Raw genomic sequence first — 24,753 nt, forward strand, 5'->3', positions numbered from 1 at the left:
AGATTACCCTGAGGGGCTCGTAGGTACGCTTGGATTCTGGGAGTCAACATTGCCAAATATTTTACGTCTTCTTCGTCGTTTTAATTGAAGCCGCCCAACCAGGAATGTCTCTACTGGAAAGTATCTAGGTACCTAAGTACCCAGGCACTCGTCAACATTCTGATGCAGCGTCGTCCTTCTTTCACACACTCGGCCTGGCTCTTGCCTTGTTATTGCTCTTTCTCTTGAGTGCTCAGGAGCGCACCGTGACTTCCTGAAAGGTAGCCCTGTGGCTGATTCGTGTCGATAGAAGGTGCTCATGTTCAAGGGTGCACGTCGCTTACCTCAAGATCTTAGCCAAGTACCAGAAAACTCATTTACATGTCCTGTCTGGGGAGTAGATTGCAGAAAGGTTGGCCTCCCAAATCTTAGGCCATAAAAATACTAAAGCAGTCTAAGAATTAACTGACAAGACCTCCATACAAAAAGACAAATAAGCAATCAAGCAAGTCATTCAAGCTTAAACAAATAAAGTACAAAGCTAACCTCGATCACAGCCAAGATGTTATAATAAAATGTCCTAATAACTTTATCTCTTATGCTCCTAGCGGTCAATTTTCTAGTACCCTGAGGCCTTCTCATTAGATATATGGCGGTTTCCACTGTACCTCTCTCTTGCCTTGTTCAGGCGATATGGTGTGTTCCTGCTGCTTAAAGAGCTCTTCCCCGATGCAAGTTGCTCTGAAAGGGAAGTTGCTCCCATGAGAGAAGCTGGGTATATCTAAACGTCTGCGAGCGTGGTCGTTTTCTTTTCTTTTCTTCTTCTCTCTACCAAACAGCGATACAGCGAAAATGTTTGTAAGTGTCATCTTCTACATCTCCCGTCTAGTGCCTAACATTTTGACAGAGCAAACTCTATCTTATCTGGCGATATTCCCTGGCGGCACGGTTCTTCTTCCACCTTGTAGGCCTCATCGAATGTTTGTCGGAGATGTTCCCCGGCGCCCCCAGTGCCATCTACCTGTGGGCAACTCTTCAAAACCTTATTTGGTTGAAGGAGCTTGGGGTTCTAATCTCCGAGACAATCCAGGAAGCCTATGCAAAGGTGCGACGGTAGAACACGTCGCTGCCGACGTCAAGACAAGCCCAAAGGGACCTCGGTCCTGCCCGGGCACCCCCTCTGTGGATTCAGTTTTGGCCCTCCGGGCCTGTGAGCATTTGGTTGTCGGGCCTCCGATTCGATTTCGACCCTCGGTCATCACTGATGGAGCCCTCACTCACTCGTCCGCACAAGCTTCACTCCTCCTGCTCTACCAAATGCCCACTCATCCCAGTCAGACCCTTCACTCACTCTGCTACATGAGCTGGTCCTCCGGTCTGTCAACACTCTGCTATCTACTATCCGATTCGATTTCGACACTCAGGCATCGCCTATGGAGCCCCCGCTCACTGCTGCACAAGCTTCGCTCATCCTGCTCTACCAGAAACCCGGTCATCATCGTCGGAGCCCTCACACTCTCTTCTGTATTCACTAGTCTTCTTAGTCTACAAGACATCTGGCAAACTTGGACAGGGCCGTCAACTATAGAGCTATTATAGTCAGAGGAGCCATCAACCCAACGCCACTCCCCCTTTCGGATTTCCAGACCTATCATAGTCACTATCGACAGAGCCATTATTTCTTCTACCACAAGAGGTTTAGTTGTCCTGTTCTGGTAGACATCCAGTGCTCTCGGAGGCATTAGTGATAGAGACATCCCCCTTCTGCATTAGCTGGTACTCTATTATATCCTGCCACCTCCGAAAGAGTCGGATGGAGCTGCGGCGCATTTTTCCAGTACCTGATCTTGTCGGCTTGCTCACGAAAGGAGCAACACGGATCGAGCCCTTACCCCTCGACTGCATTGTATTCGATTATCTGGCCTATCAGACATCAGGTCATTTTTCACGAAGCCATCGCTAACAGAGCAACCCTCTTCTACTGCACGAGCTTCATTCCCTTTCGCTCTATCGGATCCAGGCATCCTGGAGGGTACCGACATCAGTACCATGATGCCGACCACCTTTGGTTGGTCGCCTGACTATTAATTACCCATTACTATGCCCCTCTTCAATATGAGATTCGGCCCCCGATTTATCAGACATCGAGTCATCACGAACGGAACTCTCACCCCTTCTGCCGTATCCGTCCCGGCCACAGAGCTGTCAGTGCCTTGGTCTATTTACTGAAGCCCAGCTATCTCATTGTTTTGATGATGCATCGTTTGTTGGAGATTCGGGTTTATTAGAGGATAATGGTTGAGGATGTGTCATGACTACTTGTGGTCGGAAGATTGGAAAGGATAAAATGACATTTGTTTTGGCACAAATTGGATAAGGAATGCCCAAAGGGGAGCACATGTTTGTTAACGTAGATTAGTTGCTTGGTGTATTGGCTACAGCTTGGGAAGTCGCGGATTCATATCAATCTACTCGTTTTAGCCTGAGCCGGTTATTCGCAGTATCTTCACTTCGTGGTATAGAGAACATGAACACTCCATCCTTTCATTCCGTGTCAAAGAGGCCATTGATAGTGAAAAGGCCTGTTATCCATATGACAGTGTTGTACACACTGTACTCATACTTTGTCAAGATTTCCCGCGGGAAACCCACCCTCGTCCTGGCGACACCAACATCAGCATTCATGCCCGCGGAAAGAGTTATCTGTCAACGATTGATTCCAAACAGCAACCCTGCGAGAAAAGGCAAAAGATGCAGCAGGAAACCCCAAATGGACGACCATATAGATCTCACCTTCGACCGGCATGTATTCCCTGTCGGAAGCGCAAATCCCGCTGCCAGTCCGAGGAATCAAGCGAAGCTTGTCTTATGTGCCGGGCCCATCGCACTGAGTGTGTGTTTCCCCCGGAATCTGGAGTAAATCAGTCATCAACCCCCAAACCAAGGCGACGGGCAAAACGAGATTCTCGCGCCTCGCTTGCTAGAGCTCCACACGACAGTAGCACTGTCCCGGGACGACCTGTGTCGGTGCTTGTTGACTCTGTCATTGAGCAGTCCACAATAAGTATAGCAGCAGACCCAATACCAACATCAACTCGTGGATCTATCCGTGATACAACTACAAGAAACGCAGCACCGGTTATCTCATCATTGGCGTCGAGAAGCACAGAGTGGCCCCAACAAGATGCTCAACCCGAGGAGTCGCCACTGGCACTGGGATCCAACGACGAACAACAGCATAATCTTCATATAGTTGGACCAACAGTGACATCCGATAACCAAGTATTATCAGACTACCTGTCTGCGATGCCTAGCTCAACAAGAGGGTCGCGAATCGTGAGACCAGTTCCGGCAAACATATCTCGGCCTGTCCTATTCACCATGGTCCAGAAGCGACCGGTAGGATTGGACTCAAATCGCACTTTTCCAGAGGAAAGACTTCAATTGATTGAAAAGATACTAGAGCCTTTTGCCAGTGATGTTCTAGACGTGTAAGTCCATGGCTGGATGACACAAGACACTGCTGACATCCCTCAGTTATTTCGAAAAGGTCAACTCATCCTTCCCATTACTCGATGAAGTACATTTCCGCAAACAGTACAGAGAGAAAAAAGAAGGCATATCTCCAGCGCTACTCAGTTGTCTATACGCCCACGCTGTAATCTTCTGGAACAGCTCCCCTGTCCTGGCTCGTCACAGGTGTCCTGATGGACGCTTTATCTGGAATCTTGCTACCGAAGCCATATACTCACAAATACATAGATCTCCTGGCTTATCTGTGATTGAGGCTGCCATCTTGAATATTGGTGGGCGCGAGGTGACTTCCCTCATTGGTAACGGCGTTTTGTTCGCCTCCTCAATCGCAATGGCGCATTCGTTAGGCCTAAATCACAGCCCAACACCATGGGAGATTCCACAATCCGAGAAGAACCTACGGATGAGAATTTGGTGGGCACTTTTGATTCATGATAAGTGGTGTGTAGATATCTTGATCAACTTCATCACCTTTAGTCTAACGCGTTGGCAGGTTAAGCTTGGCACATGGAACACCTCCCATCATCTCCAAAAGTCTGAACGACGTGCCTAAGCCGCTCGCGGAGAACCTCTGCGAAGAAGGCGCTTCTTCAGACAGAATGCTCAAGGCCACCGTATATATCGCTCTCGTGGGGCTGACAGACATCTTGGACTTGCATTTGAGGCATGTCCATCGGCTCAGAAACGCGGACGAACCTAGAGCCACGACGCACCTGGAGCTGGCACTAAATAGTTGGGTTGAAGATCTAGGTGATGACATCCGTCGGGTCGTAATTCGTGGCACGAATCTGGCAATGCCTGGCGCAGCAAACCTACGCTTGTCGTATTTGACCGTCAGGTTATTATCCCAGAGAATTGAGCTCGAAGCAGAGAAGCGCATCCGTGAGGCTAGCGATAGCCGCCTTCTGAATCTCTACATGCAAGCTCGAAGAACCGCAGAAGATATCCTCATTCTAGTGCAGGAGTTGCAAGCAGAACATCTAGCCGACTTTTGGCTTCCAAGCAGCGCCTTTGCCCTCTCCACGACGGTTAGCTTCCTTCTCCGATGCGCTCTAGAGACAGAGAACTCTACTTCAGGGCTCGTTCAAAGCTCTTCGTTAAAGATTGCTTCCGACCTCTTATCTACTCTTCGCTCGCACAAGGAGAAACATGCTTGGGACCTTGGCGATATCTGTTTGGCTCAACATACCGAAGTTGTGGAAAAGCTTCTGGCAATTATCCCACCCGAAGATCCAAGTGCAGAGGAACCGCAGGATTTTTCGAGTTTCTTTATGTCTGATGATGCTTTTCTTGATCAATTGTTTCCGAGCCTGTGGGATCCGTTGCAGAATGTCTGGTAGTCGTGAACTCTTTTCCGCGGCAAACTTTAGTTGAGCGTCTGGAGGACTGACTTGGTTGAAGCTATTTAAGATGGCTAAATAGCCTAGTAATTTAATGATATCTTGGTCATGTCCTGATAATATCTATTTTCTGTGATACAAGCTTATGCCTGAGCCTTACTCAAAGCCCGAAAGCCTGCGGCATGCTTTGCAAGCATAGTGTAAAGACCCCCACCGTGGCCACTCAGATCTCAAGGTCTCCGGACTCTCAACCGCAGTCGCCCATAGGTCTGTATAATGATCAATCTCGGGTCCAGAGTTCATCAACTGTAAATCTCGTATAGAAGCAGATTGCCAATCATCGGCGCCAATGGGTTGACGGTGCAAGAAAGGATCCACAGCCACATGCTCCACGCCTTTATCATTGTTGATAAAGTCAAGGATCTCCTGCTCGGGTATGACTTGTGATGCCATAGTTTGACCTTCTTTCCAGGGGCCCAGGCCGATAGTCTCAGATACACAAACTGAAAATCTGTGTAAGTATATGGATGGGTTAGCGGCCGCAAACCTAACCACATCTAAAAGCCCTGCTTCGCTTCCGGTGCAATTATATAGAAGAATGTGCTGTAGCGTCTCTGCACGTTTTGCAAGCAATTCGTTGAATTCCGTGATAGAAAAGACCAGGTTCACAAGTTTGAGTGTATTCAGATACTTGAACTCCAGTGTGTGGAGTCCTGGGAAGATAGTCGACCATCTATCGTTGGGCTTAGATTGAGATTGGATGTCTGTCGAGCGCAGAGATAAGACTCGGAGTCCCTCGGCAGCGGAGACTATGTCGTGCAGTTGGGACTGTAGTTCCATCCGCTCAAACTCCGAGGATATGGCTGAAGGGAATGTAGCGCAAAGATCGATCTCCTTGACATTACGCAGTGCGAAGGAATCGAGTCTCACCCTGAGTGATCGAAAAGCCTCAATCAAAGCCCTACTGTACGATGGGAGGTCACCGGCGAAGTATGTTCTAGATGGTGTCCTTGGTGTGCTATCGGGTGGTGTGCTTGTATCTTCAATGATGGTAGTCTTGCATAAGAGACGGAGGGACTCTATTTTCGACTCGAAACGAAGCATACTTGGCACAAGGAAGTTGTCAAAGCCTTGGACAAGGTCCAATTTGGAGAAGTAGTCAGATGGAGCCCTTCTACGTGCGATATCCTCGTGCCAGAGGGCACCTAGAGACTGGGAAGAATGTAGCACGACGGTGGTAAAGGTTCTGAGATTGACCATGGCGTCTAGCCCCTCTAAGAACAGTGGACGAAACTTGGGGATAGCATCACTAGAGAGAAACGCCTGCAGCTGGGATAATCCAATACCCTCCCCCGTGTGAAATAACGAATTCCATCGTAGAATTCTAACATGGGGTGCTAAATGCGGCGAAGAAGATATCCCTAGGAATTGAAGTCGATGTTTCTCCAAGAAGGAGAGCCGTACGACACTGAATAGGCGGGGGAGGATGATAGGTTCGAGGGACGGCCAAACAAGACGCAGAACCCCAAGGGTTTGACTATCGAGTTGTCCCAGAATAGTATCGAGAAGTTCTTGCGGTAGACCTTGGAGATTTGCCATAGCGTACGTCTTCAGTTGTTTGAGATAACTTGAATGTCGCGGTTCACCGAGTTTTTATTGCGCGCGAGTAGGCTAGCCTTGCAGTTCAAAATATTGAGTATATCAAGACGCTTTATGTAACTTTGGGTCTTCGAGAATTGGATGCATAAATTTGAATTCGTCTGATTGTTCAAGTGTAAACGGTGAGAATGTAATAGCTAAGCACGGTTGACATACGTTGGTAATTGCAGGCCATCACGTGCGGATCTTAGGCTCCCATTGATCACTTGGGAAGCTAAGAAACCTCACTCAGCCCTCCTCCCTATCGCCCATTTCTGCATCTGCCTACCAGGTATAGGTGCCTTACTTCCTAAATGCTAATGCGAGTTTGCGCATTTGGCTCTCCCAAAATAGTTGCTCTTGTCGGAGCATGTAGTCAATGCCTACTAAGGTACCTCAAGGTGCATACATCTCAAACCAGCACTCATAAGCCATAAACCGTAGTACAGACTAGATTTGTTTATCATCGACCTCTTATCAGCACCACGGCAATCCGTTTTACGTATTTATGTACAATTGAGAAAAGAACGCTTTGATTCTACTAGTAAATGAAAACTATCATGACAAGTCTAACCCTCATCCAACGCCAAAAGCAAATCGTGATTATATCGCTATCTCAACCATCCCTTTGTCGACAGAACCAATTTCAATTCAAGTACACAGGCTCAGTCCGCCACACTATTGTGTACCATGTGCTACGCCAGCACTGGCAGCGCTCTCGCCAACCTTCAATTCTTCCTCGGGCACACCAACGCCTACACTAGCAACACTGGCAATGCTCTGTGCCGTCATGCCTCGCTCCCGATCGCTACCAGGTCGGACGGGCAATCCCTCTCTTGGCCCTGCTACGCTTACTCCAGCCGGGGTCACGCTCATGCTTGTAGTGGTACTGACGCTCTCGCTCCTGGGCCGACTTGTGTCACTGGCCCTTCGCTGGCGAACCTGTCTCTCTAACTCCCTTATCTTTCGCTTCAAGGCATCATTCTCCTTCTTGGCGTTCTCAAGCTCATTTCTGTAAAACGCTGTCTCCTCGTAGCGCATGGTAGTTGGCATAAGTCCGGGGCTCAGTTGTTCGCTGAGACTTCCCGGTGTTGCAGCAACGGAACTAGGTGGGATCGACGTAGGCGGGAGTCGCTGCTGCTGGAAATAATTGGACGGGTCGAGGCTGCTGTGCTGCGGCCCGGGCGAATTTGTTAGGCTCCTCCGGGAGGCGGTACTATCCTGCCGCGAGAGAGGGGTAGCATGTGAGGGGCGAGGAGCGTGGATCCGTGCTTCGTAGGACGATGACAACTGTTGATTGCCCATGCTCTGAGACGTGGTCGACGACGTTCGGTGGTGTCGGGCTGTGGGGATGGAGAAGCCTGAGCCTGAGAGGAGAGACTGTTCGGCTACATCATGGGATGAGTTGGCAGCAGAGGTTGATGAAGTGTTGGACACGACGGAAGCGTTCTGGGCAGCTCGAAGGAGTGATAGCTCGCGAGATAAACGGTTTACCTAGCAGATGTTAGAGTGGTGCTAGAATGAGTCGCCCAAGTTGGGTACTTACAACAGCTTCCTGTTCCTTTTCAAGCTCGAGGTGAAGTTCGGCAGCGGTCAACGGACGAGGATGTCTTATCGGTCCAGGCCCAGCTCCAACGCTAACTTCCTGGGGATGCGGTTGTGAAGCGGTCATGACAGGCGATGAGAAAGAAGGCGAGCGAGAATGGTTGACAGTACTCTGGTTCGAAGGAAGGATATTTAGAGACGGCGACGCGGGACCTGGAGGAGTAGCCATGGTTCCAGACTGGCGGCGAGATGCCGCGAGAGGAAGTGGTGACGGCGGGACTGAGTTGAGGTCCGGCATGCCGGTCATCGAGGTATTCTGTTGGTTTTCTAAGTGTGGTTTTTGGTTGACGATGTTTATGAGCCGGAGATTTAATCTCAGGGTCTGTAGAAAAGAATGTTTCAGTCTGGTAAGGTGTGTTCGGGAGATGTTCGAAAGCTCCCCCAGCGGGCCCGGCAGCTACTAAAGCACACGCCAAGGCCGTGCGAGCTTTCGACTGGCGGGGCTCATGAAGCTGTCGATTTTGATATTGTCATCTGTAGGGTAGCCATCTTTCTAGCACTGATTGAGCTTGAATGTTGCCTTTGTGGTTGATGGCAGTGATAAAAGTACATTATACTGATGTTATCAAGTATCAGCCCAGTTTTCGCTGTGATTAACTGGGCCCATGTTGTTATTCCCCCTCCATAAGGTGTGGCGGGTGTAGGTTTGTGACTGCATGATACTGGGATGTCATGATGAAGGACACAGAGATCAACAGAATCACAACATCATGACGAAACGCATGAAATAAATCAATTAAAACAAACTTAACAAGATTATCAATATTTTTAAACATTATCCGACATCCAAAGTAAGCATAATACCTCCCAAGTCAATCCTTGTAGGTGGAGGTTAAGCTCCGAGCTCAGCTCAAAGCTTCCAGATAGCTTCACCCAACCACCAAGAGACTCGTCTGCATCTCAACGTTCCTGAAAAAGGGCCGTATACCAAAAACTCCCCCGAGATTCTGGATGCGGACCAATCAAAATTCTAGACAATGAGGGGTCATGAATCTTTGTAAAGACTCCATAAACATTTCCTCATCTCGATCTCGGCCATGATGTAATCGACCTATGACGGCATACTATTCCACCTTCGACGTCAACTTGCAATCATTCACTGCGCCCGTGCTTGTCTCTTTTGCTTTATAACGTCTCGTGCTTTTCCCTCCTCTTCTTCAATCATCATTCGAGACCATCTCACAAACTTTACACCCTTTCACCACCAAAACAAACACACAACAGCCATCATGCCTGAAGGACGTCAATCCCCTGCTCCCGAGCAACAGAGCGGCCGCCAGCAGCAGGATCCCCCTGCGTCTGGAAAGGGTATCAACGAGACCGATAACAAGGACCCCAAGGCTCAGCTTGAGGTACGGTTCCCTCAATGTTGAGATCTAGCTATCAAGATACTAACTTAGCTCTGCAGAACCTCTCATCAAACCCCAAGGGTATCACCGACGAAGAGGCCGAGAAGAAGTTTGCCAAGACCGAGAAATAGTTAGTTATACCCAAATGAACAGAGGCAAATGATCAATTGCTGACCCCAAACAGAACAAATGATACTACGATGGTAATGACTTGACGGAATTAGTGTATGGATAGAGTAATAAATAACGAATACAATAATCATTACACATGTCGCCTTGCCTGTTTGCTGCTATGTGAGACCATGACGCGATGTAACTACTCCTGTGGTTTTACCTGTGCTCGTAAAGTCCAGATGTTTGCTTGCAACCGCGACAGTGGTTTAATACATAGCTATGCTTGCAAGAGGCGGCCACAGCAGAATTTATTAAAGTGGCATGATACTTCTTCATTCACGTAGTAGCAAAACGCTCACATCTCAAGTCACATTGGGAAACTTTGGTTCAAGAAACCATTGTATTAATCGATTGTGCCGTGCGTAAAAAGTCGTAAGAATTCGTCAACAGGCTAAACAAAGCCACATAATACTATCTCATCAGGGCTGCCAAAAGAATATCCATCCTCGATTAACCTTTCCTCCAATATTTTTTTCGTTTAGTGCTTCTCACCAGCCTCGGGAGCGCTGACATTGGGACCGTTGTCCGCAGAGACAGCGGGCACTGATGTTCCTAGAGCACCATGACCAGCCTCAGGAGCGGCAGTACCAGAAGTCTTCTCCTTGCCAAAGACCTTCTCAAGACCAGCAGCCTTGTAGGCGCTTCCACCGTGCTCCTCCTTCTTGAGATCGGCAAGACGACGAGCCTCAGCGTGGACCTCCTGGACCTGTCGGCTGCCCTCGGTGTAGAACTCGGCGATCTTCTTGCCGGTGGGTGTGTTGGAGGCCTTCTCAAAGTAAGAGCTCAAGCCGAGCCACATGCTGTTGGCGCGCTGGGAGATTCCGTAGCTCTCATCGGTGGCCTTGGCCCGGTCGGTGGCGTGGTACTTCTCGTCGAGACCCTTGAGGGTGGAGAAGAAGCGGTTGGTGACGCCGTGGGTGGCATCGAGGTCAAGAGCGCGCTGGATGGCGGCGTCACCTACGACGTAGCCGTGGGCGAGGTACTCAGCGAGGATGCGGGCGCGGGGCTTCTCCTCCTGAGTGATCTCGTCCGAGTCGCGATCAGTGTTCTTGGTTGTAGGGACATCGTCTTCGCCATCGGCGGTGGCGCTGGTGACCTCAAGGTGGTTTGTGCCGAGCTGGGTGTTGTTGAGGAGGAGAGCAGTCTTCTTGGCGGTCTCCTTCTCGAAGATGACCTCTGCGGACTTTGTCTCGCCGTCCTGAGAGACCTTGAGATCTTGGATCTTTCCGCTGGATGTTTGTTAGCTGTGGTTTGCAGACAAGTGTACTGTAAGATTCTTACCAGAAGCTGAAAAAGTCCTTGATCTCGCTGTCGCTAGTGGCGGGGGCGATGTTCTTGACGTTGATGGTAGAGTTGGCAGACATGATGAATGTGTTGTTTTGTGTTGTTTAGGTATGGGTATCAAACTTGTGAGCAAAAAGGTATGACATGCAGATGATGGAAGGGGAGGCAGCTGTTTATAAACGGGTCAATGATTTAGTAGGAATGACGACACCAAGATTGATCGTGACGAGGCAACCAGGCAGTGTATCCTTTGTCTCTGTGGCTTGACTTGGTTGGGAATGGGACCGGAGCTGGAGCTGGCAGCTTCTGTGGACTCGTGGAGGGGGAAGGCGCTGGACTGCGGGGCAATTGAGCGACGTCATCAGAGGGAGCCCAGTTTGATGGCATGATGTGCACGTGAATGTTGTTGAAGAGTACTTGAAAAGACACCAGAGATTGTATGTGAATGAAAGTACCCTTTAGTAGCATCATTAATTGTTGGGATTGTCACTCTCGAGAAGAACCTAGAAGCTGTCGTTCTGTGGCAAAGGTGATGAAACAGTCTCAGACCAAATCAAGTTGCAGATGAATGAAGTTCCTTTTTGTTTTCACATGTGAAGACAAGACCCTTTTTCTTTTTTTATCATGATCTTGGCAGATGGTGATCATGTCTTTTTGTTATTCCCGTAGCATGGTGATGTTATACCATGTAAATAATGCAAGTCATGAGATATATTTGCCTACGCGTCAGCACACGTGTATCTGACGATGCATTTCCATGGCGTTTTACATTTACTGTCCTCCCTCTATGCACTCTGTCGCGTGTCTGTCTCTACTGCAAACGTGACCTCTTTGAGACCTTTGATGTGTTGGGTTTAGTACATGTCTATCTTGATGGGCGCTAATAGTAGGTCCCGTCCCTGCGGGATAGGTACAGTTACCGTCCGTCCCTAGACGGCGTCTGGGTTCTAATTTAATATTTTTATGTATGACACATAAAGGGCTGATAATTACGAGATATTACTGCCGACTCATCAGTCAAGAATGCCATGTCTGAATAGTTTCGCTGTCGATAATACAAATATTGAGTGATTAAATTCCACTTATACCAGTGATTTAGTGCAAAAGGCCCAGACCATCCGCTCTTCATCACCGCCTTTATCTTTCTACTTTGCCAACTAACACGTCTCCATTCTATCGCATCAACCCCCTGTCCATCAAGCGCTGATGGGATTTTTCCAATGCGACTCTTCAATTTAGTGGTAAATTAGTTTTCATCCCATCCCATCAATTTGCGACAAACCCTTCCTTTGCAGGGGAATGTCCATGCTATACAAGTCAAGAGTCATGCGATAATGGCTTTTGCATTGTTAAAGTTAAACACCATTCGTATCAAAGAGACACCATCGCAACCATCACGAGAAAAAAGACGCCTCCAAACGATAATTGCCGCTCGCCACTTTCTCTTTTTTTAAACCGCTTCCTCTTCTGGCAAAGTACATCACCCCAAAGCCCACTCTCCCGCTTCTTTAGACAAGCGCTGAGGGTCACACGCCAGGTTGGCGATCGACTTTAAAGACCAGGGTCTTTATGATCCTTGTTCGTCAACCAGGATCGCTTCTCTTTTTTTTCCGTTCTCAGAACGGAAAAAGAAGAAACGGGAAATTACAGAGAAAGAAAAGGACACCTGGCGATTATTCTAGGCTCTCGAAACTACAAAACTTAAATGTCATTGTGTGTTCACCCGGATCTTACTGCATACAAGTATTGATTACAGGTCAGTCAGGCCAGCCAGGGAAGAAAAAAAAGCCCCCTCTCGTGTTTAAACGAGATCCATCACGGGCTTCAAGGCGGTCTAAGCGGTTGGGTTCTAACGCCTCCCCCAGACCAGACCGCATTGATGCGAATTTGCAACCCTACTAGGGATTAAACATGAAAGGGAAGCACAAGCACACCACACCATAAGCACTTTTCTCTCTTTTGTTTCGATGCCAAGGAAACAAACTAGTAACGGTCTAGGTAAAAAAGGATCCCATATTCCCAGTTTTTGGGGACAGTGACCTCGACTCTTTTTTCCCTCTTTATCCTTGTTGGTGACTTCATTTCACCGCTCACCTTTTTCTTTTCTACTCACTTCTGCTATTCTCTCTTTCACTCATATCGCTTCCACAGAGGATCAAAAAGAATATATCACTGTGTCATTTCATATCTCGAGGCTTACCATATATCAAGGTATGTGACGTGCATGTCTTGTGTTTCCTGTTTTGCAACTAACATATTTATCAGAAGCCACTATGCCTCTTGTTCCAAGCTCCGCACCGCTGCCCGGCAGTATGACTACATTTGCTTACTTGCGTGAGCAAAAAATACTCAACATCGTCTACGTCGGCCTTCTCGTGGTGGAAGTCCTTATGGTTCTGGGCGTCATCTCTGTCGCCCTCGTCAAGAGAGTCAAAGCCCACCGACGACCCAAAGCGATTCGACCAGTCACACCTTTAACAAACTATCCGCCTCACCAATATATGCACTTCGGAAACGAGAAGCCAACCAAATCATGACGACTTGAAAGAATATGCGACAAGGAGAGAAAGACGCCCAAAAAGTTGGCGGTTGATCAAACTCAAACAACGACATCACTACATTTTATTCCTTTGTTCACGACACCACATTCAGTTTGAAAGGAGCCTCATTCACTGTTTTCCAGCCAGAAACAAAAGGGGGACGGACGTTCGGTTGTTCATGATTTACGCATGGTTTCAGTATGCACAATGCGTTTGTTCACTTGGAGCGGGATATGATGATTTACGACTATATATACCCAGATCTTTTTTTTAGCTAATGCAATTTACTTTTTATTTTTTTGACGTTGATTATCCGTCCCTCACAAAAGGTTGATACTACAGAGACACACTGTTTACCAAAATTGTACGAAATACTAACGACATCATGGCTCTTCTCTCACAATCGCCAGCCACAGATGTTGACACACCTAGCCTTTCGCAAGCCGCCCCCAAGCGTAAGTGTCCGCACTGCGAGTTCTACCCTTATCGCGAAGAGAATAAGGTATGCGAGGTTTGCGAGTTCAAGATGGGCGAAAAGGGCGTGAGAATCTATTTTGAGAGTAACGAGAAGAACTGGGTTGTGTACCACCTCGTTCGAGAAGGAGAGCTACCAGCCAGGCCTATACTCGAGGATCACATGCGCACACGACTTGTCAACGACAATCGCTGCCGACGACTGTCATGCGCCGTGGAAAGACTCTCCGTATACGTCCACTGCGACCCATGCCGAGAGGAGCTCACAAGCAAAGGCCGTCTTGCTGACATGGAGGATCCAAGGGCTGTCCCCGAGACATCTGTTGACTACCTCCGGGCTTTGGGCTACTCTGAGACAGGGTTTGCCATGAGGATTGCTAAGAATGAGACTTGGATTCTGCCTGAGGACTGGAGATGGGAGAGTTCACTGGGTCAGTTTGTGCACCCTGATCGCAAGATCTACAACGGGAACCTGGCTCCTGAGGAGATGGTTTGATTGGAAGTTTTACTTTGCAAAGTATTCGAGGTCGATCATCCGATGGGCAGGCCCCGTTGGAAATTGTGAGGCCTCAGTGATCCGTGGTGAGATGCTGACTGTCTCTGTATGACTGTCGTTTGACCTGTAGGTAGTTAACAATCGCGACTGAGCTTGGAGTAGAAAAGGGATCTTGATTGAAATATTGCATTGGGAGTAAGTGGATACAGCCTTGTTCATTCCTTTGCTCTTGTGCTTTCTTTTCGTAACTAGATAACTTATGAATTGACATCTGAGCTCGCCACCTTTCACAGCATGGATCAATATCATGATGTTCATTCTTATCCAGCGTCAAAGCTAATCCCCAAACATAGTGAATAGCTTTGCGTTGCAGGAGGAATAAACAGTTACTTTGCCTGCAGCCCATAAGAAGCTTCTTCTATCAGTGACAGCGTACGTGTTCTTGTTGGAAAAGCCATTGAGGAGACTTTGATATGTCAGTTTGAGTTTCTGATCTAGATCAATCCCTTTGAACAAGAAGGAAGTAAGCGTAGGCCACGTTGTGGATATCACAGGAGTTTGTTCTGATAGAGTTTTGTTGTTAAGGCAGCCCTATGACCTTAACGAAAAGTTATCATATTTACCTTTTAATTTTGTTTTTTCCCAGTGGTCAGTTGCATACATAGAATTCTTCATTATTTAAACACCCCCCATCGTTGAACTTGGCCCTTTCTTTCAATGTCAACTTACACGACCGTCCCACTAATCAAGATGTCCCGACAATACCCCATCATGTCCTTTCAAGGACTCCCTTACGATATCTATTTCGAAATCTCAAAGTTTATTGGTGTTAGAGATTGTCTTAGACTAGCAGCAACAACTCGGGACTTGCACGAAGTCTTCAATCCAAAGACAATCCTAAGACGTGAACAAGTCCTCGAATTTGTCACTGAGCGCGATGAGCATCTCCGCTGGATAGGACCCGACCTCTATGCTTGCACCAACTGCCTGCAATTTCTACCAGCGAGGAAATTCATACATACGGAGTGGTTTTCCTTTCTAAGCCGGGCACCACGATTTTGTCTTGACTGCACTGGTGCTTTGAGGTTATGGCCTCACTTGGAGCCGGATTTCTGCGCAGAAGGCGTGTTGGAATATTACTTCTGCAATAACTGTGGAAGTTATGGCATGGAATCTGCTAGGTGTTACGGAGAACGAATCTATTCCGACACAACAGAAGCTGAAGATGCAATGGCCAGGACGCTTTGTATACAACCTCGGCGCCAACCACAGGGGATTGAGAAGCTCCCCACGCACATTTTGGCAACGATGGTGTCGTTCCTCGACTTTAAGGATGTGCTGAACCTTACTCAAGCCAGCACCAAGTTAAACGACGTCGTCAAGCCAAACGAATGGGTCCTGCTGCATAAGCGATATGCATTCGTTGCTTACACATGGTTCAGGCGAGTCCAGGACTTGCCATTCGACGAAGTCCTAGTGTTTCCCTGTTTTATATGCTGCAAGATTTATTTCAAGTTTAGGTTTTCGGAAACACCCCTTGAAAGGATTGAAAATCACCCCGAGAAAATTTGGAAAACTTATTGCGACCACTGTCGACAGCTGGGAAGCGATAAATGGAATATTGTTGCAATAGAACATCGGCGAAGAGAACTGTGCAAGGCATGCGGATGTGTCAAGTATAAACGAAAAACATGCGAGCATTGCCGGGAGCTTTACGCCGAAGGAGTCTTTGATCGGAAGACACTTTACCCACTGGTGGTGGAGATTGAAGAGATCTTGCCCTCGCTGGAAGATCTATTCACCACGACATACCGGAAGGAGAGTAAGGAGGTGGAGAGGCCAAGGCAAGAGATGTCAATGCAAGAGAGGTCGAGGCAGGAGAGTCAATGGCAAGGGAGGCCATGGCAGCAGAGGGTATGGCAGGAGATACGGATACACGTAAGTGTTAGATATTCTGCCAATACTTCTGTATCAGTAGATATTCGCAGGTTCTGAGGTGTATTGTATATAGTTCAAGAAGCAATAGACTAGTAGGTCTTCAGGTCTGTCTTCAGATCGTCCCCATTGAACTCTGTTGTCTATCAGCATCGACCAAAGTCCCAAGAGCCTATCATGGTCCCATCAGCCAGTTTCTGATACCTTGCCGGCCAGGCACCCTCATCCCGCTGCATAGTACATTACACCCCCAGGCGGGTTGCGTAAAACCAGGGACTTGAAGCAACCCAGACGAAATTATTAGACCATTCTTAGGCTTTATAAACACTAAGAGTGGTCTAGTAATTTCGTCCGGGTTGCTTCAAGTCCCTATTCTTTTGCTACCTACCTGACTACCTGACTCCTTATGAGTCGCCGCATTCCTTGCATCCAAAGTACATCTCTGGCCACTTCGAACGGTCCACTTTCTGATCAACCGTTCCCCAACGGCCGTCGCTGCTCAGAGCATCCAACAATGGCTCTTGATGGTTAGGATTATTGCTGTTGAGGTAGTCCAATAGCAACTTCTCTGCAATCAATACCGGCGGCGACGGCGGCGGCACCAATCGCAGCTTCAGCAAGTGTTCGTACTCAGATTGAGTTCTCAGAGAATCAGCAGACCGATGTCGAAATTGTAGTGGGAGAACAGCAAATCGATGAAGCTGAATTTCGGGACTCGTTGCAGCAAATCTGACAACGTCAGGAATGTTGTCGGCGATATGACAAAGCAAGATGTGTCGCATGGTAGCTGCATGACGTTTTATGAACTCCTGAAATGGCCTGCCAGAGGCAGTGAGAGGGACGTATGCCAACTTGATGGTCTTGAGGCAGGGCAACTTTAACTTGCTGTCGAAAACCCGCCCCAGTTGCTCGCCAACACAGGTCATACGAAGGCCCTCATACCCCAACCGGATGCATAGCTCCTCAAGGTTAACTTCTGCCTCAAGAAAACCAACCAATATGTTAGCAATCGGCCTACCGGAACCTGGAAAACGGTGCTCCTTCGTATTGAATTGAAGATCAAGTTTTACCAAGCCTCGAAGGGCATTGCCCCATTCGTATGGGCAGCAACGTTGCCCCAAGGGGGTCCGATACCTCGTACTTCCGGAAGTGTATCTCCTTTCGAAATTCTTCCTACTGCGGTACTTCTTTGGGAACGACTCTTGGATACAGGGAAATGTTGACACCAGCCAGCTCAAGTGGTCGAAAGGGTCCTGACACCTGAGGTACGTAATCCGGGATGAAGGTCGACACAGAGCAGGGAAAATGCCATGTGCAAGGCCGTCGATTTTCTCATCTTTAAGAATGATTCCCTTAGAGCCCACCTTGGATGCAAATATGCGTAGGTTTGGCAGGGCGTCGACACACGCGAAAAACTCGGAACGAAATACTTTTGAGTATTCCTCAAAGCCTTCATCTTTGTGTGTACGGTCTGAGCACACCTGGAGGGTGCCGACGGCGAAGACTAGCTCCAGAACGAGCGGTGCAAGGCGCGATGGGGTAACATCCTTCAGCCTCTTGAGGTGCCTTTCAGAGAATGTGACGTAGAGTTTTCGGAACAAGCGTGGGAGGACCACATCGTCAATATGAGGCCAGCATAAGCGCAGAGCCGCTAGAGACTCGGGCGGAAGGTCGTTCTTGATGACGATGTTGTCGACAAGTTCCAGCGGAAGGTCTTCGAATCTAGCCATCACGTGGGCTCGATGTCTGCAAATGTTAGTATATATCTATCAATGGTTGTATGCGATCCTCAGAGTCTGGTACTGACTTTGCCCCTGGTTGATAGAACAATGTAGATGAGGGAAGTCGACAAAACAGATCCGTAATTTTGGGGGAAAGAATTGGCTCTAAGGGTTGGGCACGTTGGGCCTTGGGCAGATGTCCTGGGAGCAGGCGACCACCTCGATGTTCTGAGGTATGGAGTGGAAAATAGAAAACGCAGAATGACCTTCTGCTTTTTTTTTTGCCATAGGTAGGTACTTAGGTAGATTTGAAAGGTAATGCACTGTAGACTCAAAGGAAGGAGGGATTGTCGTCTTCTTGCACTGCCAGTCTAGTATCCGCAAGTGTAGTCTGACACTGACAGCAACCGGCAAGTTGAAAGAAAGGAACCCCGGGCAAGGGGAGGGGGGCGATCTAGAAATAATTATTTTTCGACCGGATGAATAAAGACTCTTGTGAAGAATCGATCGATGCTAATAGACAACAGATTCTCCTGGGAGCAGCCTGAAACCAGAATAGTAGTAATGCACCGATATACACATATTGACATGTTATTTGTTAAACCTATGTGCAATGTGCAAAGAATGCAGAGGTGTATGTGCAAAAACACCAACATGCTAGAGAACGCTGGGTTGATTCTGGTATGATTCCCACCTAGACCCCTCGTTCCCCTAAGGACCAATGCAGGGAAAGCTGCAGTTCCTAGGTCCTCATCATAGGTGACTACCCGATTGAGGGGGGATCTAGAGCTGAGCCGAGCTCCAGCAAAATGAAATCAAGGTCTTGGAAAGAATCGATACTGATAGAGAGCAGATTGTTCTAGTAACAGCCTGGCCATAAATCTAACACAGATAACAACCTGAAGATGTAATTCTATATTCGTTTTTCAGAGTGAATGAAGTTTCCGAGTAAACATCCAGTGGGAGTGTGTGGACGGCCAGTAACGTGAAAGCGACGGATTGCGCCCAAGCTCAGACATCAAACGCGAGTAACGCCATGGGAGTATACTTCGTACGTCGATCATCAGATTGAACGGGAAGAATGTCATGATCATCAACGGCTGCATAACGAGGTCACCCCTTTGACAAGACTACTCTGCACAAGTTATCAAGCACCTTTACTTTATTCCTGAAACTCGACAAGACTTGGCGACTTGAGTTCACTTCTGACATTATAAACAATTCGGTAAATTCTGTTATTGACTCGATGTATGCATCTGCTGGGTCTGGTAAAATACGCATCCTGTACTCAAATGCTTGTAGAAACTCGGTCCAGACCACCAACTCCAAAAGACACCCAATCAAGCATATGTGGTGTTCCATAAGAAAAACTAAAAACTCAACAGCTTGTGCAAGGAGAAAACAAAAGCACCGTCTTATTGTGATAGTCCCAATTCCTGCAAACCGTCATACTGCAGTCTCGTATGCGTTAGGCAACAGTCGATGTTTGGGCACTCTCGGCGTTATCGTCAATGTCCATGTTGTCAACCGTCTCCTTGCCGCGGATTTGTGCAGGCTTCTGAGCAGATTTCTGATCCCAGCGGCCAACTGCGATGTCCGCTTCCCTGAGGCTATTGGCAAATTCCAGGCGTATGCCATCCTTATTGGGTACTTGCTTTGCAATCTCAAGGACCTTTGCCAATGTCGCCTTCCTTTTGAGGTCGGGCAATATCCTGTAGGCTGCTTTCAAGGCCGTCTGTGCAACGCGGCTGGTAGCGATCTTACGGCGGAGAATGGTAATAAGCTTGGTGATTTGGGCATTACGACGGGTGAGCTCGGTCTCAATCGCCCAAATGTACTGAGTGTCGGATTCAACCCTTGCCTTGAGCTCGGCGTTCTCCTGTCGGAGCTGGCCGAGATTCTTTGTATATGAATCGCACTCTGCCTCCCTCTGTTCGACCTGGACACTCAGAGACAACATCTTCTCATCATTCTCAGCCAACCTCTTTTCATAGCCTTCTCTCTGACCCAGGAGATGCTGGTTCTCATTGGTGAACATGTCATTCTTGACGTGGAGCTGCTCCATCTCCGTCTTCTGGGATGCACAGATCTCTCGTAAGAGCTTGAGTTCGACGACGATGGCAGTCACCTGGGCGCCGACATCGAGTTGTTCTGACATGTTGGGTGTCGCCTTTGCGGAGGTAGTGATGCGGAAGCGGGCTTTGGGTACCGGGGAGAGCTGTCAGTCTTGGTAAGCAACTTGATGCGAAGAGGAAGAATACAACTGACCCAAATGTGCACTTTTGATCGCCTTGAATGTAAAGGGATGAAAGGTAAGCTACTTTTTTCAATTTTTAGTTGAGATGATGATTTCGCTAATGAGTTGAACAGGAGTGACGAAGCAGTGTTTATCATCTGCTGCTACAAACACCAAGCCCCACTATCCCTTCATTCACCTCGATGCACCCACTCGCAACCTCAACGATTCTACCGCGTCCTACCAGTGCCAGACACTTGATCAGGCACCAGCCATCCTTGAAAATTCACCCTGCACCCACCCTCACTATTCGACACAATCACCTGTCCACAACACCCTTGACTTTCCTCGAGTTCAACGTATGAACCTAGGTACTCCTAAATGTAAGCTCATGTTATTATCTCCTCCAAACGTGGCAATAGCATCTACAAAGATGTGTCATTAGCCACGGACGGTCATTCAGATTGAGCTTTCTTAGTCCCAGACTAACAGCTACCGCGACTGAATATTCGGTTTGCACCAGCAGAAACCAACACGTTCCTCCACCTACAACTATCAACGCCTACCACACACTCTCTATGTAAACGCATTGAGAAGAGAAGACTCTACGCCATTTCTTCATCAAGCATGTGAGTCATACTACAACGAAAGACAAGTACAGTTGCTAACAGGTGGATACCCAGATCACATCAAGTACAAGAACGCACAATGATATGAACAATCGTTCAATGTCCTCGCCAGAGTGTACTGTTCTATTCATGCCGTCATAGATCACCAAATCGCCATGACAAACAAGCTCGTCGGTCTGTCGGAGATTCAACTCTCGTTGGGCTCCAATGTCTTTGCCCTCAATGCGAAAACAGGTCCCACACCCCTGACGAAGCATTTCAACATGCTATGGACCCAAACCACAAGATCCCCAGACACTGCTACAATTTGTCGTGCCATGTTGCAATACGCAATCCTGAGCAATGCAATGACACGACTGGTGCTGCATAAACATCCTGCGATACTCGCCAGCCCAACACTCTTATCCCTGGATCCTCCATCAAAGTGACATTCCCATCAATCACCACGTTACGTGCGTCAGTATCAAAATTCATTGATACGCATATTCTGCAAGACACGGAGACCTCAAGAGTTCAATCAGATTCACAAAACAACAAGAATGAGCACGCTTCAACAGAAGCCCAAACACGTCAAACATTCCTTCTATGACCGACCTGCTATCAAGGTCTCATTCAATCTTCATGCCTCTAATTCAAAAGACACCCGAAGAAGATGACAAGTCTCCTGGAGCTACTTCAACTCAACACTCAGGAGTAGGCAGACAAGAACTGACCAAGTCTGGTGTTGCAATGTTTGTGGGCTTCCCTGCCAAGGAAAAAGCTCCAAAGAACAACGCTGCTATCGATGTACTGACAGATATCGTCCTGAAACACATGGAAGCCAAGCTTGATCCATTGATGGATATCCTTAAGGGCAAGATACTGGAGGAGACCGGCTGATGTAACTGTGCTCCATGGCCCACAACGATACCAGGGTGCCTATATCGCCTATGACGACAACTCGCAACTGTTTCGAGATGATGCATCTTCTTTTGACTTTTCACAGGCCATGTTGTGTTTTTCTCAATTCTAATTTTGATTGAGAGGGACTCCACATCGCCCATATTTTCACCGGAAAGGGTCCCTCAATCATCACAGCGACACTCTGAGAGACAAACCCTAAGCAGACAGTTCAGCGAAGTCTGGCTACAGAGACAACTCAGTAATGACGAGAAACACCAGATTGTGGCTTTGCGCATGACGAAAAGGACCTTGCGATGTTTGAGAACCAGTAGCGATGACGTTGATGTGTTTCCAACATAATCACCGCTGGGCAGCTGATTCCCTGCGATCTTGTCATGGCTGCAAACAGGATGTTCGATGAGCAACATGATGAACCATCACAAATCCTGGTGGTCCTTGGGAATGACTAAAGAAGGATATGCGCCGCCGCTCGGTACTGGGGGACAGAGCGGCTGCAGTACTACAAATGGTTTACGCAGACAAATTCTTTCTGCAAAAAACTCGTCGTGGCGGCCAAGAAGGTTCCCAATTGGGAAGAAGCTGTTATCAAGCTCAACCAGATCCGGCTACACAGGCATCACGCTGTCGGAAAGCAACGCATCACCGCGAATGGCCCTGAGATCAGATGCTGGGATCTCGACTTGGATATACCGACAATATCAGCAAGATGGCTTGGCGGTTATTAGATCAAATCATCAGAGACAGCAAACATCTTCTTACACAAGACCACTTTAAAGAAGTGTTAAGCCGCTCGGACAACTCGTATGACAAGACAGAGTCATGCGACAAGACAAAGTATGGTCATGGAGAATACCCGCGGGAGATGACTCAACCATCAAAGCTTCTAGAGACAGAGGAGGCTTATATTTGTCGCTAACAACCTTGAACTCTGGTCAAAATGCGCAGCGTGTCAGCCAAACAACGAGCGAGATTAATCGACATTTGGCCTCAATTCTCACAGATGTTCATTGGCGATATAAGTACCGGTGCATCTCAAGAATATTGTACCATTTTCCAACATCTTTATGGCCAACAAAGCAAAATGAGATGTAGCCGCTACGTCCTCTGCTGCACCCACTGATACATCAACGACCTACTACCACGAGGTTTTGATGGATACAAAGACAAAAAGTCACTGGCAGACCGTTCAAATTAGTCTCAGGTAGACGATACAGACTCTTTTCAAATCAATCATTAGGCATCAAGCATTATGGCTACCTCGACACTAAGATTCCACGTTGCGAGGTAGAAGCTCTATTCTACCCAAAGAAGTCAAACCCGAAGACAAAGACAGTGGAACCTCTGCAACTCTAGTAGTCAGTCAGAAGGATATCCAGTGCCAGGTTACAGACTTTGTCCACCTCACACTCGTCAATCGTGAGTGCCCCCGACAAGAGACAACAAGTCTAGCATGTGGTAAACACGGTCTGTGACAGCCGATGACGACAGACCCGCCAGAGCTGATACCAACTTGAAATTTTGTTGAAGAGTTTGACTTGAACAATCTGCAAGGTGCTGTATCTGCTAAATAACAATATCAGTCTTGGAGCCTTTTACGAGAGACTAAGCGAGACCTTACAGCGGCTGGGAATTGACGAAGCTCTCCACTTTCCCATCATCCGACTCTATTCAGTGGATGGCGGGTTGGGTTCAGGTTTGGAAGCACCATGCAGAGGCCCCCTTGTGCTTGCTGTGTATTACTTGCGAGAAGCCTTTCCTGAGTTTATTGGACAGAAAAACGCATGAGCTTCGACACACACATATCAAGTGCCCGATATCTTTCTGTTATAAGCTCCTCGAGACAGCCGAAGAAGCGCTGACGCATGAAGAGACGTCTAATGACGGTACAATGCTCACTGAAGGGTATGGAATGGTCCAAGTCACTATGATATATATGTCTTCAATATTGTCAATGACGGGCATTCTAGCGCCCCCATGAACACAACGAACCTTGTCAAGGCTACAGTTATTTTCTTTCCGGATAAACAACGTGGATACGACGTACTACAGAGGCAATGGGAAGCACGCTCTATATTGAGACTTCGAACGCTTCTACAATTTGTCCTCCGAGAAAGCGCTCTGGGCACAATTTTCCGGCAGTGGCCCAAAAGGGTACCGTGGGAAGCGAGCTGTGGGATTATACATTGTCGAAGGTGATCCCAAAGACGACTAGAATGACATCCCAGTGGAAGTTTCTGCTCCATGCGAGGCTTGGATTGTCAACAAGCTCGAAGTCGGCACAGGCATGCTGATTCGAGCCAAGTTTAAAAGTGGTTCAGTAGACTATTGGGCGATCTCAACGAGGCACATGCCGAGGGCCTACCGTCCAGTTGTCCAAGCAGCATTGACAGCAGAAGGAATGTCCGAACCCTATCTGCATTGAAACGGTAGTCATGTTCTACTGGCTGCCCGGAGACTTCGCCGACCAGCTGAAGTTTCCGAAAGATCTGTCATTGGATGGACATCATGTTCAAACTTGCCTGCAAGGTGTCGGATGTCAAAGAGCTAAAGTATCTCAACGATGAATGGGAATATAGTGTGGACCCATGAAATTTCATCAGATGACGATTCGCAATGAAACAACCGCAGCAACGTTTGTTTGCAGCACAGAGCGGCAGTGAGAATGTGTGGGCCATCATCTCTCAAATCTTTAAGACAACGACTCAGATACGTCTATCTAGAAGATGAGGCCAACTACCTTGCAGAACGCGAAGCGAACGCTAAGGAAAGCAAAATTCACAATTGCACAAGAGCATCTGACTTCGAATTGGAATACCCCGTTCCCATCATAGCAATGTTCTTCAGCGTCGTGCTGAAGCTTGATGCTTCCCGCCCAAGATAATAGAGAGGATCGTCTCCTATTTACCCCGATTCTTC

At 47.9% G+C, this 24,753-nt stretch overlaps 10 protein-coding genes across 10 annotated transcripts; 5 read left to right on the forward strand and 5 right to left on the reverse strand.

The window, feature by feature from the left end:
* Positions 1-831: 831 nt before the first annotated feature.
* On the forward strand, positions 832-1,514 carry FGSG_08370 (uncharacterized protein; the record flags this gene model as incomplete). Its single annotated transcript, XM_011322105.1, has 3 exons — positions 832-837; positions 887-1,084; positions 1,314-1,514. 3 exons carry the CDS (start codon positions 832-834, stop codon positions 1,512-1,514), a joined length of 405 nt encoding a protein of 134 aa, XP_011320407.1.
* Positions 1,515-2,094: 580 nt separating this feature from the next.
* On the forward strand, positions 2,095-4,853 carry FGSG_08369 (uncharacterized protein; the record flags this gene model as incomplete). The annotated part of the gene is made up of 4 exons (XM_011322106.1): positions 2,095-2,183; positions 2,502-3,470; positions 3,517-3,954; positions 4,007-4,853. The coding sequence occupies 4 exons, from the start codon at positions 2,095-2,097 to the stop codon at positions 4,851-4,853; spliced, it is 2,343 nt and encodes a 780-aa protein (XP_011320408.1).
* Positions 4,854-5,009: 156 nt separating this feature from the next.
* Positions 5,010-6,113, reverse strand: FGSG_08368 (uncharacterized protein; the record flags this gene model as incomplete). Its single annotated transcript, XM_011322107.1, has 1 exon — positions 5,010-6,113. One exon carries the CDS (start codon positions 6,111-6,113, stop codon positions 5,010-5,012), a length of 1,104 nt encoding a protein of 367 aa, XP_011320409.1.
* Positions 6,114-7,169: 1,056 nt separating this feature from the next.
* Positions 7,170-8,343, reverse strand: FGSG_08367 (uncharacterized protein; the record flags this gene model as incomplete). The annotated part of the gene is made up of 2 exons (XM_011322108.1): positions 7,170-7,985; positions 8,038-8,343. 2 exons carry the CDS (start codon positions 8,341-8,343, stop codon positions 7,170-7,172), a joined length of 1,122 nt encoding a protein of 373 aa, XP_011320410.1.
* Positions 8,344-9,943: 1,600 nt separating this feature from the next.
* On the reverse strand, positions 9,944-11,102 carry FGSG_08365 (uncharacterized protein). The gene is made up of 2 exons (XM_011322109.1): positions 10,901-11,102; positions 9,944-10,848 (listed from the first exon to the last, which is right to left on the reverse strand). The coding sequence occupies exons 1-2, from the start codon at positions 10,981-10,983 to the stop codon at positions 10,098-10,100; spliced, it is 834 nt and encodes a 277-aa protein (XP_011320411.1). The 5' UTR covers positions 10,984-11,102; the 3' UTR covers positions 9,944-10,097.
* Positions 11,103-13,828: 2,726 nt separating this feature from the next.
* Positions 13,829-14,413, forward strand: FGSG_08364 (uncharacterized protein; the record flags this gene model as incomplete). Its single annotated transcript, XM_011322110.1, has 1 exon — positions 13,829-14,413. One exon carries the CDS (start codon positions 13,829-13,831, stop codon positions 14,411-14,413), a length of 585 nt encoding a protein of 194 aa, XP_011320412.1.
* A 1,230-nt stretch (positions 14,414-15,643) lies between these two features.
* FGSG_08363 (uncharacterized protein) lies at positions 15,644-16,549 on the forward strand (the record flags this gene model as incomplete). Its single annotated transcript, XM_011322111.1, has 3 exons — positions 15,644-15,889; positions 16,013-16,351; positions 16,499-16,549. The coding sequence occupies 3 exons, from the start codon at positions 15,644-15,646 to the stop codon at positions 16,547-16,549; spliced, it is 636 nt and encodes a 211-aa protein (XP_011320413.1).
* A 203-nt stretch (positions 16,550-16,752) lies between these two features.
* Positions 16,753-18,078, reverse strand: FGSG_08362 (uncharacterized protein; the record flags this gene model as incomplete). The annotated part of the gene is made up of 1 exon (XM_011322112.1): positions 16,753-18,078. The coding sequence occupies one exon, from the start codon at positions 18,076-18,078 to the stop codon at positions 16,753-16,755; it is 1,326 nt and encodes a 441-aa protein (XP_011320414.1).
* Positions 18,079-19,537: 1,459 nt separating this feature from the next.
* On the reverse strand, positions 19,538-20,227 carry FGSG_08361 (uncharacterized protein; the record flags this gene model as incomplete). Its single annotated transcript, XM_011322113.1, has 1 exon — positions 19,538-20,227. One exon carries the CDS (start codon positions 20,225-20,227, stop codon positions 19,538-19,540), a length of 690 nt encoding a protein of 229 aa, XP_011320415.1.
* Positions 20,228-21,089: 862 nt separating this feature from the next.
* Positions 21,090-21,813, forward strand: FGSG_13375 (uncharacterized protein; the record flags this gene model as incomplete). The annotated part of the gene is made up of 2 exons (XM_011322114.1): positions 21,090-21,358; positions 21,492-21,813. 2 exons carry the CDS (start codon positions 21,090-21,092, stop codon positions 21,811-21,813), a joined length of 591 nt encoding a protein of 196 aa, XP_011320416.1.
* Between the last annotated feature and the right edge of the window lie 2,940 nt (positions 21,814-24,753).

The sequence above is a fragment of the Fusarium graminearum genome, chromosome 2 (genome assembly GCF_000240135.3).
Source record: "Fusarium graminearum PH-1 chromosome 2, whole genome shotgun sequence".
NCBI classification, from domain to species: domain Eukaryota; kingdom Fungi; phylum Ascomycota; class Sordariomycetes; order Hypocreales; family Nectriaceae; genus Fusarium; species Fusarium graminearum.

Excerpts from the sequence above, each read along its gene's own strand:
- FGSG_08365 (XM_011322109.1), bottom strand. The coding sequence starts at position 10,983 with ATGTCTGCCAACTCTACCATCAACGTCAAGAACATCGCCCCCGCCACT. Across the intron at positions 10,849-10,900 it reads AAGGACTTTTTCAGCTTCTG|CGGAAAGATCCAAGATCTCA; the intron begins GTAAGAATCTTA and ends ACAAACATCCAG.